The following is an 18,527-nucleotide window of genomic DNA, read 5'->3' as shown; positions in this document are numbered from 1 at the left end:
ACTGAATAATGCCATTATAGCCTAGATAATAGTGCATTCTCAAAGTTTCCGTGTCCATTCTATTCATGCCTAGAACGGAGTTCTTCTTTGAGTGTATAAACCTTTCCCATAAAACCTAGGCCGAGGCCTACCCCGTTTCTTCTCCTTCCACCTCTCTCTCCCTCTCCCGGTCTACCTCTCTCTTTTACTCTGCACAGAGTCGGGGGAGCAAGCTACAGTGTGATCAGTCAAGCGGTTCTGCAAACCACCTCCCTACTCTCTCCTTTCGTTTTTTCTTCCCCCTTTACACAGCCCCCTATCCCGTCCCCTATTGTGTAGTAACCATAGTAACCATGTGAAAGAGAGACCTACTGCGCTTGCGCGCCTTTTACCTTCACGTGAAAAGGCCACGTCTCGCGCTCCCTCTGCTGCTACATTTAGAACATGCAATGGATATACCTGCAACAATTTATATAACAGTGTAGGTACAGTTGATACATTGTTAATATGATGCAGCTTGTGACTGCATATAGTGCGCATTACACGTGTCAGCCACGCCAGGGGCTTATTTAGGAGGATGCAATTTTACAGAGCTTTCAGATATTGAACAAAATGATATATTTAATTAAGAATGGGTAAATGTGGCAGCCCAATGCATTTCTACCTGCAAAGTTCTTAACGTTCCATCCCATTGAATGTGCCCCATGTGAAAGTAGTGACATAGAGAAGATACAGTAGCCAATATAGCCAGTCTAAAGTAGAGCTTCCATTTTAATTATTAAAACATATACATATATACATATATATATACACACACATATATATAATATATATGTGTGTATATATATATATATGTGTATATATATATATATATATATATATATATGTATATATATATATATATGTTTTAATAATTAAAATGAAAGCTCTACTTTAGACTGGCTATATTGGCTACTGTATCTTCTCTATGTCACTACTTTCACATGGGGCACATTCAATGGGATGGAACGTTAAGAACTTTGCAGGTAGAAATGCATTGGCCTTTTCCTTATTTGAATACCTGTACCCCATTATATACATCCCAACAGTAAAAACCACCCCCAACCTCTCACACATATATTCCAACAGAGACATTAATGGCATTATATATATATATCCCATACAAAACACAGACACAATTGTGGCTGATGTTTACATCATAAGTGTTCATATCTTTATTGATTGGAGGGTTTCTGTGGCTTTTACATGTAGGTGGTAACAGACAATTATGTGGCAGGCTTTTAAATGAAGTGGTAACTGAAAGGTTGCCTAACCTGGAAGGGTGGGAGGAAAGGGGAAGGGTTGGGCAATTGAGGAAATTGAGATGAGAAAACTGAGGTAAAGGGGAGGAGAAAAGAGAGGGATGGAAAAAAACGTCTTATTCAGTCTGTCTGTCTCTCTGTCCTTACAAACATATGTCTGTCTGACCGATCTGTCTGAAGGATTCATTGTAGGTAGTTATGTATATCTGTCTGTGGACATCTGTCAGTCCATCTGTGCCCTGCAGTGATGTGATGTGTGTCTGTGATTCTGTGTCCGTGTCCGTCAGCCCAGAGGAGTCTTAGAGGGCGGCGGGGTTCCGGAAGTTGTGCCCTGCGAAGCGAGCCTGATCCCCTAACTCCTCCTCAATCCTAAGAGAGGATAAAGACAAAAAGAGAAAGAGAACGACAGAGAAGAATTCAGAGAGGAACAGACAGAGAGACAGTTATACAGAGTCATACAGCAACAACCACACACAGTGAGTAGGGTACCAACCTCATGAGTTGATTGTATTTGGCCAGCCGCTCTGATCGACAGGGAGCTCCAGTCTTGATTTGTCCAGTGCAGAGGCCCACCACCAGATCAGCAATGAAGGTGTCTTCTGTCTCACCTGAGCGGTGGCTCACCATCACCCCCCAGCCATTCTCCTGAGCCAGCTTACACCTGGAGGACAGACAGAGAGACATACACAGAGAGACAGACAGAGGAAGAGATACAGAGAGAGAGAGAGAGAGAGAGAGAGAGAGAGAGAGAGAGAGAGAGCCTGGTGGATGAGGTGAGTTCTCACCTATAGTGCATTACTTTTGTCCAGGGCCCATATAGCACTATATCAGGAAAAGGGTGCCATTTTGGACACATTCTAAAATGCGAATCCGCTACACACTCCCTTCCCTGACTCACGCCTGGATGGCTTCGGTGACAGAGCCGATCTGGTTGACTTTGAGCAGCAGGCAGTTGCAGGCCCTCTCCTCCAGGGCGCGCTCTATCCTCTTGGGGTTGGTGACGGTCAGGTCGTCCCCCACCACCTGGATACCCACGGAGGCTGTCATCTGGGACCAGGCCGGCCAGTCATCCTGGTCAAACGGATCCTCAATGGACACCACTGGAGGAGAGAGGGCCAGGAGGAATGTTAGTGAGTGTTTGTGTGTGCTGCAGCCATAATGGATAATAAGGACAGGGGGAGAATGAGGGTAGGCTAAGGATGACCTGGGGCCATGCCTCTAGACACTGATCTAAGGACAGTTTTTCATTTAAACGCCTAATGGTTAATGTTACAATTTCTGAGCAGTAGATATTCCTACATCTGTCCCTAAAGGAAATATCTACCTAGAGTGAAGGAAATTACTATACCATGTTAAGGAGTGTGTGTGTGTGTGTGTGTATATATGTGTGTGCCTACTCTAGCGTATTAAGGGGTGTGTGATGGGAGTTGGTTGATTAGCTCAAGACCCACTCATGGCCCACGGTGGACGGGCTCAGAGGTACAGCGTGTCAGTCTTAATGGGGATTTCAATTACTGCCTCTGACTGGACACCCTATACTATCACCCATTACACTCTACACTCCTCAGAGAGACAGAGAGAGACTTTGACTTTTGGCCTTTCTTTAATGAAACATGCTCATTTCATTAAAACCTCACCCCCCCCCCTTAAAATAAAACACCAAAATATATCCTGTACTGCATAAACGTACCATACTCACCTTGCCCTCTACCCCACGATACAAAACAACACATCACAATAACCAAACCCTCAACACTTCTACAACCGTATATCCAAAATATCTTCCCCCCCCCCCCCCCCCCCCCCCAACACACCATATCTCCTGAAACATCTCCACACTTTTCATTATTTCATAGAATTCAAATTCCACCCTAAGGTGGGCAGAGACCATCATATTAAGTAATAGTAAAGGGTCTGTTATCTCCCCACCTTTGACCCTTTTCCTCCTTGTTAGCCAAATAGCCAAGTTTGCTTGAGCAAATAGAAATTTAAACAAAACACATTTGGCCTTTTCCTTATTTGAATACCTGTACCCCATTATAAACATCCCAACAGTAAAAACCACCCCCAACCTCTCACACAGATATTCCAACAGAGACATTAATGGCATTAACCTGGCGCACACAGAAAACACATGAATCACGGTTTCTCTCATAACACAGAAAGGACGCCCCTGCCCGACTCCAGGTTCAACCCGAGCCAACCAGCTGTTAGTGGCCAGGGCTCCATGTAGAACCCTTTACTGTAGGTCCCCTGACCTCTTTGGTACTGGGGGTTTGTAGAGCCCCCTCCATCTAAAACCCACCATACTCTCCTCCCCACGTACCCCCTGCCACTGATGTGCCTTCACTCCTGTTAGGCTCCTAATGTTCCTTACCTTAATGAAGAGGTTGTAGCATCCTTTACCTCCCACCCCCTCAAACTCCCCCAGGCTCAGAGTGTTAAAATCTAACAAGTCCTCCAGACCCCCTTTCCATTCCCCAGTCCCCAGTCTCTGCCGTCACCTGCAGTGGTGGAAACATGGGTGGCCACTCCCCCTTCGGCTGCTCAAACACCCCCCCTTACCGGCTCAGACAGTGCCTCCTGGACCTCCTCCAGGAATCAGCCTAAGAGACATTATTCCTGTTTGTTGTACCAAGGCTTCTGCGGTTTTCCACCCCTCCTCTCCCAGCAGTCTCAGGTCACCCAGCCTTTGTAAACCCGCTGCCATCAGTTGCCTCTGCAGGGTGGCCGACTGTACCGATCTCAAAGGGATGGCTGGGTTGTGGAAGATAGGCTCCTCCCACACCCACAGCCCAGGCTCCCCACCCCCTTCTTGTGTGGGCCTTAGCAGCTTCCGTCCCTCAGCACTGCATAGTAAATATCTGAGAGACCTGCTGTACTCAGCCCCTCCAGCTTCATGAGGAACAGCTACCGGTCCAACCCTAATCCGCCATCTCTCCTCAGCAACGTGCATGCTGGTTCCCTCCAGCCAACATCAGTATGGTACAGCAGTCTCTGCACCGCCTATAGTCGGAAGGCAGCCACCCTGCTCTCCAGTTCCACCCGGCTCTGTCCTCCTTGGTGGACAGTCATGTACAACACTGCCGCCCTCATCCAGTGATGGCCCGACCAGAAAAAGTCCACCAGCTTGCGAGGACAGCCAGTTTATGCCACAGGGAAGATGCCACCAGGTTGTTGATTATCAGCACCATCCCTCTATATGACACTTGGGACAGGAGCCACCTTCACCTGGCCAGTCTTGACACCACTGCCTGTGACAGCCCCTCCCAGTTCTTCCTGGCCTGGGTACACCCCCAACATTTTAAGCCCTTCACAACCCCACTGCAAACCCCCTGGAAGCAGAGGAGGGGCCACATCCCCCCATGGCCCACATAACAGAGCTTTGCTCTTGCCCCAGTTTACCTTAGCTGACAAAGCACCCTCGTACACCTTCAGACTAGTCTCTAGTGCCTGCATATCCTGACCATCAAAGAAACGTCATCTGCATACCCTGACACTGCTATGCCTGTCTCCACACCCATGTCTGTTCAGCACACTCCCTGCAGTCTCCTGCGTAGCAGGCCCAAAAAAAGGCTCACTGGCTAGTGTATATAACTGCCCCGATAGAGTGCATCCTTGTCTAATGCCTCATCTCACTCAGACTGTCCTACTGAGCCCCCCTCCCACCTTGACCATACATGATGCCCCAGCATACAACATCTTCACAAAGGTCAAAAACCTTTCCCCAAACATCACATTAAACAGATACTCATGGTCCACTCTATCAAAAGCCTTCTCTTGATGTAAAGAGACCCGTCCAAAGTTCACATTAGAACCTCTTGACAAGTCCAACATGTCCCTAATTAAGACAACACAATACACAATATGTTTGGTCCTTATGTACTATCGAGTCCAGGTGGGACTTCAGTCTGTTAGAGAGGACCTTGGCAAATATCTTGAAGTCCGCACAGAGAAATGCCACAGCACTCCAGTTCTTAAGTTCACACAAGTCCCCTTTTTTGGGATGGAGAGTCAGAGCCGCCTGACGACAGCTCATCGGCAACTCTCCTACCCCAACGCATTCACGCAACATGCAAAATAAGTCCAGTCCAATTATTCCCCAGAATTTTTTATAAAACTTCACTGGGAGTCCATCGACCCCCTGTGCATGACCGGGGTACATCTGGGTTACAGCCTCTGCCAGTTCATGGGACAACAGAGGAATGTCCATTTCATTCCTCTGTGCCAGAGAGAGCTTAGGGAGTTCTGCGAACAAGACCTGAGCACACATAGGATCACACATTTCTGCCCTATACAACTCAGTATTTAACTCCACAGTCCGCTCCCGCATCTCCCACACCACAGAGGTCACCTGCCCATCAGACAGCCATAGACAATGTATACTCTTGGCTTCACCGCTCTGTCTTTCCAAACCAAAAAAGGAGGAGCTGGGAGCATCCATCTCCTTGAGCATGGAGAATCTAGCTCTTACAAGTGCTCCCTTTGCTTTAACCTTGAAAAAACGGCCCAGGTCCCTACGTAATTCAGCTAAATTAGCCTGGAGGCCTACATTGCCTTGCCCCACCATCTCTACCTCCATCTCACTAATACTACGCTCGAGTTCCCCCAGTACTCTCCTAGCCTCTGAGGATGAGAGACCTGTATACTGTTGACAGAAAAGAAAAGCAGAATTTGGACTTTCCCCACATCCCACCATTGACTCAGAGACTCATATTTCTCTCTTTGCTGCCCCCACCTTTCCCAAAAAATCTTGAAACCTGAGCAAAAAGTGGCATCTTGAAAGAGCTTTACATTAAATCAAATCAAATTTATTTATATAGCCCTTCGTACATCAGCTGATATCTCAAAGTGCTGTACAGAAACCCAGCCTAAAACCCCAAACAGCAAGCAATGCAGGTGTAGAAGCACGGTGGCTAGGAAAAACTCCCTAGAAAGGCCAAAACCTAGGAAGAAACCTAGAGAGGAACCAGGCTATGTGGGGTGGCCAGTCCTCTTCTGGCTGTGCCGGGTGGAGATTATAACAAAACATGGTCAAGATGTTCAAATGTTCATAAATGACCAGTATGGTCGAATAATAATAAGGCAGAACAGTTGAAACTGGAGCAGCAGCACAGTCAGGTGGACTGGGGACAGCAAGGAGTCATCATGTCAGGTATTCCTGGGGCATGGTCCTAGGGCTCAGGTCCTCCGAGAGAGAGAAAGAAAGAGAGAATTAGAGAGAGCATATGTGGGATGGCCAGTCCTCTTCTGGCTGTGCCGGGTGGAGATTATAACAGAACATGGCCAAGATGTTCAAATGTTCATAAATGACCAGCATGGTCGAATAATATTAAGGCAGAACAGTTGAAACTGGAGCAGCAGCACAGCCAGGTGGACTGGGGACAGCAAGGAGTCATCATGTCAGGTAGTCCTGGGGCATGGTCCTAGGGCTCAGGTCCTCCGAGAGAGAGAAAGAGAGAAGGAGAGAATTAGAGAACGCACACCTAGATTCACACAGGACACCGAATAGGACAGGAGAAGTACTCCAGATATAACAAACTGACCCTAGCCCCCCGACACATAAACTACTACTGCAGCATAAATACTGGAGGCTGAGACAGGAGGGGTCAGGAGACACTGTGGCCCATTCTGAGGACACCCCCGGACAGGGCCAAACAGGAAGGATATAACCCCACCCACTTTGCCAAAGCACAGCCCCCACACCACTAGAGGGATATCTTCAACCACCAACTTACCATCCTGAGACAAGGCTGAGTATAGCCCACAAAGACCTCCGCCACGGCACAACCCAAGGGGGGGCGCCAACCCAGACAGGATGACCACATCAGTGACTCAACCCACTCAGGTGACGCTAAACTTCCTATAGGATGCCTGCTGAGGCCCTGGTGAAATAGACAGCCGAGCCATGGTTATGTGGTGATTCGAATATCCCACCGGGAGAATGGTAGCATCCAACTGTCACGCCCTGACCTTAGAAAGCTTTTTATGTCTCTATTTTGGTTTGGTCAGGGTGTGATTTGGGTGGGCATTCTATGTCCTTTTTCTATGTTTTGTATTTCTTTGTTTTGGCCGGGTATGGTTCTCAATCAGGGACAGCTGTCTATCGTTGTCTCTGATTGGGAACCATACTTAGGTAGCTTTTTCCCACATGGGTTTTGTGGGTAGTTATTTTCTGTTTTGTGTTTGTGCACCTGACAGGTTTCAGTTCTGCACTGTTTCGGTTTTCATTCATTCTCTTTGTTAATTTTGTTATTTAGTTTGCTCTTTTCATGAACAAAATCACAGCTTTGTTCATTCTGGAAGCAGAATGTATAAATTCAGCTCCTACCTGTTCACCGACTGCAAACAGATCCTCCTCCACTTTAACTCCATTCTCAGGAACACACCTGAATCCATGCCGTATTGACAGCATCTCCTCTGCGCTAGGATGAGAAGCCATTGCGCACACCACACCTTCCAAACCCCAGGAAACTAACTCTGTCCTCTTCCACCCTAACTTTGCAAAAACCTGTGGATACCGCTAAAACAAAGAGTGCATTAATAACCATCCCCCATATAAAATAAAAATTGAAAGAAAAGACCAAGGACAGAATCAAGAAAATAAGTTAGGACAGAGCCCTCCACACAAAACACTCAAACTCCAAAAAAACTTCCAGCATGCACTGCAAGAGAGAGAGAAAGAAAGAGAGCAAGAGAGAGAGAGCTTGGATGGCCTCCCCTCATTTCCTGACACCAGTTAAGGAGGTTTTAATTATGCGCTACAGTGCACATTTGGCAAGGTGGGAGCTGCACTGATGTACCCTGTCCCCCATCACTGGTGCTTATCTATGTCTCTATGGCTGTGTGTGCGCGTGTGTGTGTGTGTGTGTGTGTGTGTGTGTGTGTGTGTGTGTGTGTGTGTGTGTGTGTGTGTGTGAGAGAGAGAGAGAGAAAGAGAACTTCAGTACAAGACATCAGGGTTAATTGTCAGGAGGGGAGTAGCCTAATCAATCATATCATGGAACAATTAACCATGTTAGGGTGACAGGTACACACACACACACACACACACACACACACACATACACACACACCTGGGTAGTCATTGACGAAGCCCTGGTACATGTCGCAGAGCTCTTGGGCGCTGATGTGGCGGTCTGCGTTGGGCGGAGACTTGAAGTCCAGGTCGTACTTGCCCTCTTTGTAGAACTCAGAGGCTGCCACGTCCATCCCGATCACCACCTTGTCTGTGAAACCTGCCTTCTCAATGGCTGTCTTGATCAGCTCCAGGGCTGCACAGGATAGAGGGACAGGACAGAGGGACAGGACAGAGGGACAGGACACAGGGACACAACACATGGACATGACACAGGGACAGGACACAGGGACACGACAGAGAGACAGGACAAAGGGACATGACACAGGGAAAGGGGGACAGGACACAGGGACACGACACAGGGACAAGACAGAGATAGGACAGAGAGACAGGGAAAGGGAGTGTGACAAGAAAGGTGAGCAGGGCGAGGGGGTTGCTATTAAACAGTGAGTGATAAATCCAATGCAGGGGTATTGTGCTTGTCTTGCTCTGACTCTGAAAGACAATGTGCTGTGTTAATTTATGAGCCCAGTTCAAAAACAACCACGGACTCCAACCCCTTCTGTATTTACAGTAATATTGGGAATCTTGCCTACGGTGCATTCAGAAACTATTCATACCCCTTGACTTATTCCACATTTTGTTATATTACAGCCTGAATTCAAAATGGATTAAATAGATTTTTGTTCACACCCATCTACACACAATACCCCCAAAATGACAAAGTGAAAACATGTTTATAGACATTTTTGCAAATGTATTGAGTCAATACATGTTAGAATCACATTTGGCAGCAATTACAGCTGTGAGTCTTTCTGGGTAAGTCTCTAAGAGCTTTGCACACCTGGATTGTACAATATTTGCACTTTATTCTTTTAAGCTATTCAAGCTCCATCGGGTTGGTTGTTGATCATTGCTAGACAGCCATTTTCAAGTCTTGCCATAGATTTTCAATCCGATTAAGTCAAAAACCAATGTTGTCTTGGTAAGCAACTCCAGTGTATATTTGGCCTGGTGTTTAAGGTTATTGTCCTGCTGGAAGGTACATTTGTCCCCCAGTGTCTGGTGGAAAAGCAGACTGAACCAGGGTTTCCTCTAGGATTTTGCCTGTGCTTAGCTCTATTTAGTTTATTTTTCATATAATTAACTCCCTAGTCCTTGCCAACGACAATCATACCCATATCCTGATGCAGCCACCACCAAGCTTGAAAATATGAAGTGATACTCAGTGATGTGTTGTGTTGGATTTGCCCCAAACATAATGCGTTGTATTCAAGTTAATTTCTTTGCCACATTTTTTGCAGTTTTACTTTAGTGCCTTATTGTAAAAATGATTCATGCTTTGGAATATTTGTATTTTGTACAGTCTTTCTTCTTTTCACTCTGTCATTTAGATTAGTATTTTGGAGTAACTACAATGTTGTTGATCCATCCTCAGTTTTCTCCTATCACAGCCATTAAACTCTGTAACTGTTTTAAAGTTTCCTTCCTCTCCGACTACTTACTTAGGAAGGATGCCCTTATCTTTTTAGTGACTGGGCGTATTGATATACCATACAAAGTGTAATTAATAACTTCACAATGCTCAAAGGGATATTCAATGTCTGCTTTTTATATTTTTACCCATCTAGCAGTAAGTGCCCTTCTTTGCGAGGCATTGGAAAACGTGTAGGCCAGGCTGTAACAGAATAAAATGTGGAAAAAGTCAAGGGGTGTGAATACTTTCTGAAGGCAATGTAAACCAATTGGAAGACTGTTTCCTTCACATCTGAAAACACAGAAAGCTGAGGGTCTACAGAAGTTGTTTCCGGACCATACAGTAATGTCTTTGATATGTCTTTCCTCCTGTCTCTCTCACCTTCAGTGTTCTCCAGTATGTTTGGGGCGAACCCCCCCTCGTCCCCCACGTTGGTGGCGTTCTGGCCATACTTCTCCTTGATCACTTCCCTCAGCGTCTGGTACAGCTCCGCCCCCACACGCACAGCGTCCCTGAAAGACTCCGCCCCTACAGGAAGTACCATGAACTCCTGCATGGCCAGCTTGTTGCCCGCGTGAGAGCCCCCGTTGATAACGTTAAAGGCCTGAGGGAAAGATGGACCAGGGGAGGAGAGGAGAGGGAGACATACATCAGTATTTGTCAATATACAGTATTTATTCATTCATTTATCTAGTTGTTCCTTCATTCCTTTATCCAGCTGTTCCTTCATTCCTTTATCCAGCTGTTCCTTCATTCCTTTATCTAGTGTTTCCTTCATTCCTTTATCCAGTTGTTCCTTCATTTCTTTATCCAGTTGTTCCTTCATTCCTTTATCCAGTTGTTCCTTCATTCCTTTCTCCTGTAGTTCGTTCATTCCTTTATCCAGTTGTTCCTTCATTCATTTGTCCTGTAGTTCCTTCATTCCTTTATCCAGTTGTTCCTTCATTCCTTTATCCAGTTGTTCCTTCATTCCTTTGTCCAGTTGTTCCTTCATTCCTTTATCCAGTTGTTCCTTCATTCCTTTATCCAGTTGTTCCTTCATTCCTTTGTCCAGTTGTTCCTTCATTCCTTTATCTAGTTGTTCCTTCATTCCTTTATCCAGTTGTTCCTTCATTCCTTCATTCCTTCATTCCTACGTGTTCATGATTATTTATTCAAACTGAACACTGAAACAAAATAACAAAGTGGAACAAAACGAAACAGTTCTGTCTGGTGCAAACACAAAACAGAAAACAACTACCCACAAAACATAGGTGGGAAAAAGCTACCTAAGTATGGTTCCCAATCAGAGACAACGATAGTCAGCTGTCCCTGATTGACAACCATACCAGACCAAAACAAAGAAATACAAAACATAGAAACAAGAACATAGAATGCCCTCCCCAAATCACACCCTGACCAAACCAAAATAGAGACATAAAAAGCTCTCTACGGTCAGGGCCTAACAAGTAGTTCCTTCATTCCTTTATCCAGTTGTTCCTTCATTCCTTTTTCCAGTAGTTCCTTCATTCCTTTATCCAGTTGTTCCTTCATTCCTTTATCCAGTTGTTCCTTCATTCCTTTTTCCAGTAGTTCCTTCATTCCTTTATCCAGTTGTTCCTTCATTCCTTTATCCAGTTGTTCCTTCATTCCTTTATCCAGTTGTTCCTTCATTAATTTTTCCAGTAGTTCCTTCATTCCTTTATCCAGTTGTTCCTTCATTCCTTTATCCAGTTGTTCCTTCATTCCTTTATCTAGTTGGTCCTTCATTCCTTTATCTAGTTGTTCCTTCATTCCTTTATCTAGTTGGTCCTTCATTCCTTTATCCAGTTGTTCCTTCATTCCTTTATCCAGTTGTTCCTTCATTCCTTTATCTAGTTGGTCCTTCATTCCTTTATCTAGTTGTTCCTTCATTCCTTTATCCAGTTGTTCCTTCATTCCTTTTTCCAGTAGTTCCTTCATTCCTTTATCTAGTTGTTCCTTCATTCCTTTATCCAGTTGTTCCTTCATTCCTTTATCTAGTTGGTCCTTCATTTCTTTATCCAGTTGTTCCTTCATTCCTTTTTCCAGTTGTTCCTTCATTCCTTTATCTAGTGTTTCCTTCATTCCTTTATCTAGTTGTTCCTTCATTCATTTTTCCAGTTGTTCCTTCATTCCTTTATCTAGTTGTTCCTTCATTCCCTTTTCCAGTAGTTCCTTCATTCCTTTATTTATTGATTGATTCATTCGTTCATTCAATGACAGCGATAACTGTCTGAAGCCTTCATCTTATCTTTTTTACAGAGTAGGTTATGGTTTTTGGTCAAATGTATTCTATGACAGTCAACTGAATACAGGTGAAAATGTAACGGTAATGAACTCACAGGAACTGGAAGCACTAGCTCTGTGTTTCCTGCCAGGTCAGCAATGTGACGGTACAGGGGGACACCTTTCTCTGCAGCACCAGCTTTGCATATGGCCAAGGACACACCCAGAATAGCATTGGCCCCAAACTGAGCTGAAGGGAGCAGAATGAATAGGTATGAATTAAGGGAAAGATCAAATTGAAAAAGCACTGGTTAGAATAAAATGTTCAGACGCCAGCTCTTGAGACCAGGACTAGTCCAAGCTGGTGTCCCATATGTGATTCATACAGGTTGTTACTTACACTTGTTCTCAGTGCCGTCCATCTCTATCATCATCTTGTCCAGTTTCTCCTGTTCTACCACACTGACCCCCTGCAACACAGCACATCTTAGAGAGACTGATGAGACATCTTTCTCTCTTTCTCTCAGTTACAAATATGCCCAAACAAACACACTGCAACACAGGACATAACACACACACATACACACGCTCTTCACCGTACTCACCGACTGGATGAGGGCAGGACCGATGGTGTCATTGATGTGACCAACAGCCTTGAGCACACCTAGGAGAAGGAGGGATGTAGCGAAGGATGAGAAGAAACAGGATGAAGAAGAGGTGGTGGAGGAGGAGGAGGAGGATACAGAGACAGGACATAAGAATGAAGAAAAGGACACAGAAAAGTAGTTCATTCTGCACTTCACTTAGTGTAGTCATCTTAATTTTCCTCCTCACAGTGCTACCATAAGTCAATATGGCTTACTGCTCATACCTTCTCTAGTACCCATCCATCTCCTAGCCCATTTCTCTATCCCCCTTCACTTCCCCTCACACACACACACACGCATGCACGCACGCACGCACACACACACGCACGCACGCACTCACACACACACACACACACACACACACACACACACCTTTCTCGGCAATCACCTTTGCCCTTGTAGCGGCTTTTGTCTCCGTCTCTCAGCTCCAGGGCTTCATAGATGCCAGTAGACGCTCCGCTAGGCACAGCTGCCCTGAAGACACCTGGAAAGAGGAGGGAGAGATTTGAGGGAATGGAGGGGTGAGGGAATGAGGGAAGGGAGGGGGAGGGAGGGGAAGACAGATGGGGGAGGGAATGGAAGGGTTGAGAAAACGAGGGAATGGAGGGGTGAAGGATAGAGGGGAAAGGAAGATACCCATTAACCAGTTGATAATGGAATATCTCAAATAATCACACCATGTAGTGATGATGAAAAATACAAGTCTCTCACCTTTGTCTGTGTGCAGGTCCACTTCCACTGTGGGGTTCCCCCTGGAGTCCAGGATCTCCCTGGCAACAATGATCACTATCGACATCCTGTGGGGAACACACACACGCACACACACACATACACACAGACGTGCACAGTCAAATATAATGCAGACACAATTCATTCTCACCTCTAACAGGCACGCAAACAAATGTACACACACACACACACACGTACACACACACATACAGTGGGGAGAACAAGTATTTGATACACTGCCGATTTTGCAGGTTTTCCAACTTACAAAGCATGTAGAGGTCTGTAATTTTTTATCATAGGTACACTTCAACTGTGAGAGATGGAATCTAAAACAAAAATCCAGAAAATCCCAATGTATGATTTTTAAGTAATTAATTTGCATTTTATTGCATGACATAAGTATTTGATCACCTACCAACCAGTAAGAATTCCGGCTCTCACCTGTTAGTTTTTCTTTAAGAATCCCTCCTATTCTCCACTCATTACCTGTATTAACTGCACCTGTTTGAACTCGTTACCTGTATAAAAGACACCTGTCCACACCCTCAATCAAACAGGCTACAACCTCTCCGCAATGGCCAAGACCAGAGAGCTGTGTAAGGACATCAGGGATAAAATTGTAGACCTGCACAAGGCTGGGATGGGCTACAGGACATTAGGCAAGCAGCTTGGTGAGAAGGCAACAACTGTTGGCGCAATTATTAGAAAATGGAAGAAGTTGAAGATGACGGTCAATCACCCTCGATCTGGGGCTCCATGCAAAATCTCACCTCGTGGGGCATCAATGATCATGAGGAAGGTGAGGGATCAGCCCAGAACTACACGGCAGGACCTGGTCAATGACCTGAAGAGAGCTGGGACCTCAGTCTCAAAGAAAACCATTAGTAACACACTACGCCATCATGGATTAAAATCCTGCAGCGCATGCAAGGTCCCCCTGCTCAAGCCAGTGCATGTCCAGGCCCGTCTGAAGTTTGCCAATGACCATCTGGATGATCCAGATGAGGAATGGGAGAAGGTCATGTGGTCTGATGAGACAAAAATAGAGCTTTTTGGTCTAAACTCCACTCGCCGTGTTTGGAGGAAGAAGAAGGATGAGTACAACCCCAAGAACACCATCCCAGCCGTGAAGCATGGAGGTGGAAACATCATTCTTTGGGGATGCTTTTCTGCAAAGGGGACAGGACGACTGCACCGTATTGAGGGGAGAATGGATGGGGCCATGTATCGCGAGATCTTGGCCAACAACCTCCTTCCCTCAGTAAGAGCATTGAAGATGGGTTGTGGCTGGGTCTTCCAGCATGACAACGACCCGAAACACAAAGCCAGGGCAACTAAGGAGTGGCTCCGTAAGAAGCATCTCAAGGTCCTGGAGTGGCCTAGCCAGTCTCCAGACCTGAACCCAATAGAAAATCTTTGGAGGGAGCTGAAAGTCCGTATTGCCCAGCGACAGCCCCGAAACCTGAAGGATCTGGAGAAGGTCTGTATGGAGGAGTGGGCCAAAATCCCTGCTGCAGTGTGTGCAAACCTGGTCAAGAACTACAGGAAACGTATGATCTCTGTAATTGCAAACAAAGGTTTCTGTACCAAATATTAAGTTCTGCTTTTCTGATGTATCAAATACTTATGTCATGCAATAAAATACATACAGTACATGCACCAACCCTCCTTCTAACACAGCCATGTTCTAACACAGCCATGTGCTAACACAGCCATGTTCTAACACAGCCATGTTCTAACACAGCCACGTTCTAACACAGCCATGTTCTAACTCAGCCACGTTCTAACACAGCCACGTTCTAACACAGCCAAGTTCTAACACAGCAGAGGGATTTCTGCATTATCAAAACAAGCTTTAGAAGACGGGGGAGAAAGATGAGAGGAGCAAGGGAACGGTGGTAGAGATTCTATAATTTTTAAATCCCCCTTTGGCCAGAAATTATGAATATTCTGAGATGGGGTGAGTGATATTCACAGAGTGAGAGATAAAAATGACCTCTTAAATGTCTTTGCCGGAGACATAAACAGAAAATATAGAGACTAACACAGGCAGACTTCTACTCACTCTCTCACACACACACACACACACACACACACACACACACACACATAGCACACTGACGCATAGTCAGGAAGTAAATGCTGTGAAGCAGATGCACTCTAAGCACATACAGCAACACATACCATACCGCAATTGACAGGCCAACCATCAAACACATTCAACACCGAACCATGGACTAGTAGGACACACGTTCAATGCGCTGTCATTCCTTGACACATACACACCGTCAGTGAGTTCAGACACATGAGCTGATGCAATGGTATCTGTGCTGTGAGGTCAAGGACTAATCAGAGGATATGAGCCGGTGGAGGGATGAAATGGTGAGAGCAGAGAGCAGAGAGACAGAGGAGAGGAGACTTAGAAGGGTGAGAGGAAGGAAGGAATAGATGTATATTGTTTTCCATTACCTGCAGTGTGTGTGAAGCCTGGTAGGGAAAGTGAGAGAATGTGAGCAAATGAGAGAGAGGGAGAGTGAGAGAGGGGCACAGGGAGGAGGTAGAAAATGGGAGGGGGTGAGAACGTGCGACAGACGGGGGAGGGGGAACGAGCAAGTTATTGGAAGATGCAGAGGAAAGGGGAGGGAGCGAGACTGGGTCAAGGAGACAAAAAGAGGAGAGGAGAGAAGGATTCAGCATAGCAGCAGTAGGCACCGAAAAAGAGGGGTTGTGTGTGTTCGGTTTTTGGCTTGAGCCCAGAGAAATGTCACAAAATAGTATAGGAGAGAACACAACATGGAATACAAAACACAATCCCCCACAACCCCCCTGTCCCATCCCATGGACACAGTCAACATACTGCACCACAGCAACAGAGCTACAGCCCTAGGCACTGACGCTCAGTATATTGGCAATCACAAAAATTACACATTCATTTATGCATACATTTGTTGGAACAATATTTCCGCAGATGTCATAAGTACTAGTCAGTAGTGATGTAAGCCCTGATAAGCTCACATACACAGAGAACAGGAAGAAACAGACGGCAGGGTTGGCAGGAGTGTATGCTGGGACATACTGTGGGATGCATGGGCTTAGCTTGCTGTGTGTATCTGCTAGCTAGAACATACTGGTTGATGCATTCACTTTGTTAGCATTAGCATTAATCTTCTAAGACATACTGCAGGCTGCAAAAATCTGTTAGTATGGCTATCAGCTTTGTATAGATACTACGTGGATTGGCCTTGTATAGACTGTTGTGACCAAACTGTAGGTTGTATTTGGCTTAGCCTTTGCATGCACAGTATAGGAGGGGAGACATTGAACTCCCTGTAGTTCAGGTTAGATGGCCATATGGAATAGATACAGTGCCTTGCAAAAGTATTCATACCCCTTGGATTTCTGCACATTTTATTGTGCTACAAAGTGGCATTAAACTGGATTTAATTGTACTTTTTTGTCAGCAATCTACACAAAATACTCTGTAATGTCAAATTGGAATAATAAAAAAATAGAAGATTGATAGAAATTCAATAATATAGTTGTTGCATAAGTATTCATAAGTATTCAGCTCCCTGAGTCGAGACACATTTGGCAGTTTTTACCTTTTTTTTAAATAGCTTTTCACACCTGGATTGTGCAATATGTAATTTCATAATTCTTCAAGCTCTGTCAAGATGTTGGGGGTCATGGCTAGACAGCAATTTTCAAGTCTTGCCATACATTTTCAAGCAGATTTAAGTCAAAACTGTTACTTGGCCTCTCAGAAACATTCACTGTCTTATTGGTAAGCAACTCCAGTGTAGATTTGGCCTGTAGGTTATTGTCCTGCTGAAAGGTGAATTCCTCTCCCAGTGTCTGTTGGAAAGCAGACTGAACCAGGTTTTCATTTTGCCTGTGATTAGCTCCATCCTGTTTCCTTTTATCCTGAAAAACTCCCCAGTATGTGCAGATGTCAAGCATACCCATACCTTGATGCAGCCACCACCATGCATGAAAATAAGGAGGCAGTTACTCAGTGAAGTGTTATGTTGGATTTGTCCGAAACATAAGACTTTGCATTTAGGCCAAAAAGTGTATTACTTTAGTGCCTTGTTGCATACAAGATGGATGTTTTGGAATATTTACAATTCTCTTTTCACTTAGAGACATTATTGTGGAGTCACTACAATGTTGTTGAACCATCTTAACCTCTTTTTCTCCCATCACATCCATTGTAACTGCTTTAAAATCACCAATGGCCTCATGATTACATCAGTGAGCAGTTTGATTCCTGTCCTGCACCTCAGTTCAGAAGGATGTCTATCTTGATGTGTCTGGGTGGTTTAATACATAATCCACAGCATAATTATTAGCTTGACCATGCTTAAAGAGATATTCAATGTCTGATTTGTTATTGTTATCCATCAACCAATCACTACCCTTCTTTGAGGCTTTCAAAAAGATCCCTGGTCTTTGTAGTTGAATCTGTGCTTGTTATTCAATATTTGATTGAGGGAACTTACAGATATTGTATGCACGGGGGACAGAAGAAGGGTATGTCATTAAAAAATGTCAACCCATAGTATTTCATAGACAGTGAGTTCATGTAAATTATTATGTGATTTATTAAGCAACATTTTACTCCTGAACTAATTTAGGCTTGCATAAACAAATAGGCTGAATACTTACACAATGGACATATTTTAGTTATCACATTTTTATTCATCTTTAAAAAAAAATTGAATTTCTCTCCACTTTGACATTACAGAGTAGTTTGAGTAGATTAACAAAAAAAGACAATTAAATTAATCAATTCTAATTCTAATTTGTAACAATGTGAAACAATCCAAAAGCTCTGAATGATTTTGCAAGGCACTGTATGTGAATGAAGGCCAGGGCCAACTAACTAGTGATGGGTAGCATTTAACAGAATACAGAGATGGAAGATAGAGAACGATAGAGAATGAAGCACAAGGCAGCTATAAAATACAGATGGAACCTCAGAGATGAAGGTGACAATTATGGAAGAGAGAGGGGGGAAGAGACAAATCCAGGGGGAATGTGCCACGGAATGGGCAGAGGGCAGGGAGGATTTTGATTGGCTTCTTCTC

At 44.8% G+C, this 18,527-nt stretch overlaps 1 protein-coding gene across 1 annotated transcript; it reads right to left on the bottom strand.

Annotated features, from left to right (window-relative positions):
- Positions 1 to 1,190: 1,190 nt before the first annotated feature.
- On the bottom strand, positions 1,191 to 15,929 carry LOC139405769 (gamma-enolase-like). The gene is made up of 11 exons (XM_071148193.1): positions 15,907 to 15,929; positions 13,420 to 13,505; positions 13,097 to 13,192; positions 12,667 to 12,725; positions 12,462 to 12,531; positions 12,178 to 12,311; positions 10,217 to 10,439; positions 8,357 to 8,554; positions 2,179 to 2,380; positions 1,774 to 1,941; positions 1,191 to 1,649 (listed from the first exon to the last, which is right to left on the bottom strand). The coding sequence occupies exons 2-11, from the start codon at positions 13,502 to 13,504 to the stop codon at positions 1,580 to 1,582; spliced, it is 1,305 nt and encodes a 434-aa protein (XP_071004294.1). The 5' UTR covers position 13,505; positions 15,907 to 15,929; the 3' UTR covers positions 1,191 to 1,579.
- Positions 15,930 to 18,527: the final 2,598 nt, after the last annotated feature.

The sequence above is a fragment of the Oncorhynchus clarkii genome, chromosome 3 (assembly GCF_045791955.1).
Source record: "Oncorhynchus clarkii lewisi isolate Uvic-CL-2024 chromosome 3, UVic_Ocla_1.0, whole genome shotgun sequence".
NCBI lineage: Eukaryota > Metazoa > Chordata > Actinopteri > Salmoniformes > Salmonidae > Oncorhynchus > Oncorhynchus clarkii.
Note: the sequence above shows the minus strand (reverse complement) of the source record. Positions and strands in the feature narration are given on the sequence as shown.

Coding starts and splice junctions, on each gene's coding strand:
- LOC139405769 (XM_071148193.1), bottom strand. CDS start 13,504: ATGTCGATAGTGATCATTGTTGCCAGGGAGATCCTGGACTCCAGGGGG. Junction 13,193..13,419: donor GGACCTGCACACAGACAAAG/GTGAGAGACTTG, acceptor TCCTCTTTCCAG/GTGTCTTCAGGGCAGCTGTG. Junction 2,381..8,356: donor CTTCGTCAATGACTACCCAG/GTGTGTGTGTAT, acceptor TCTCTCCTCCAG/TGGTGTCCATTGAGGATCCG.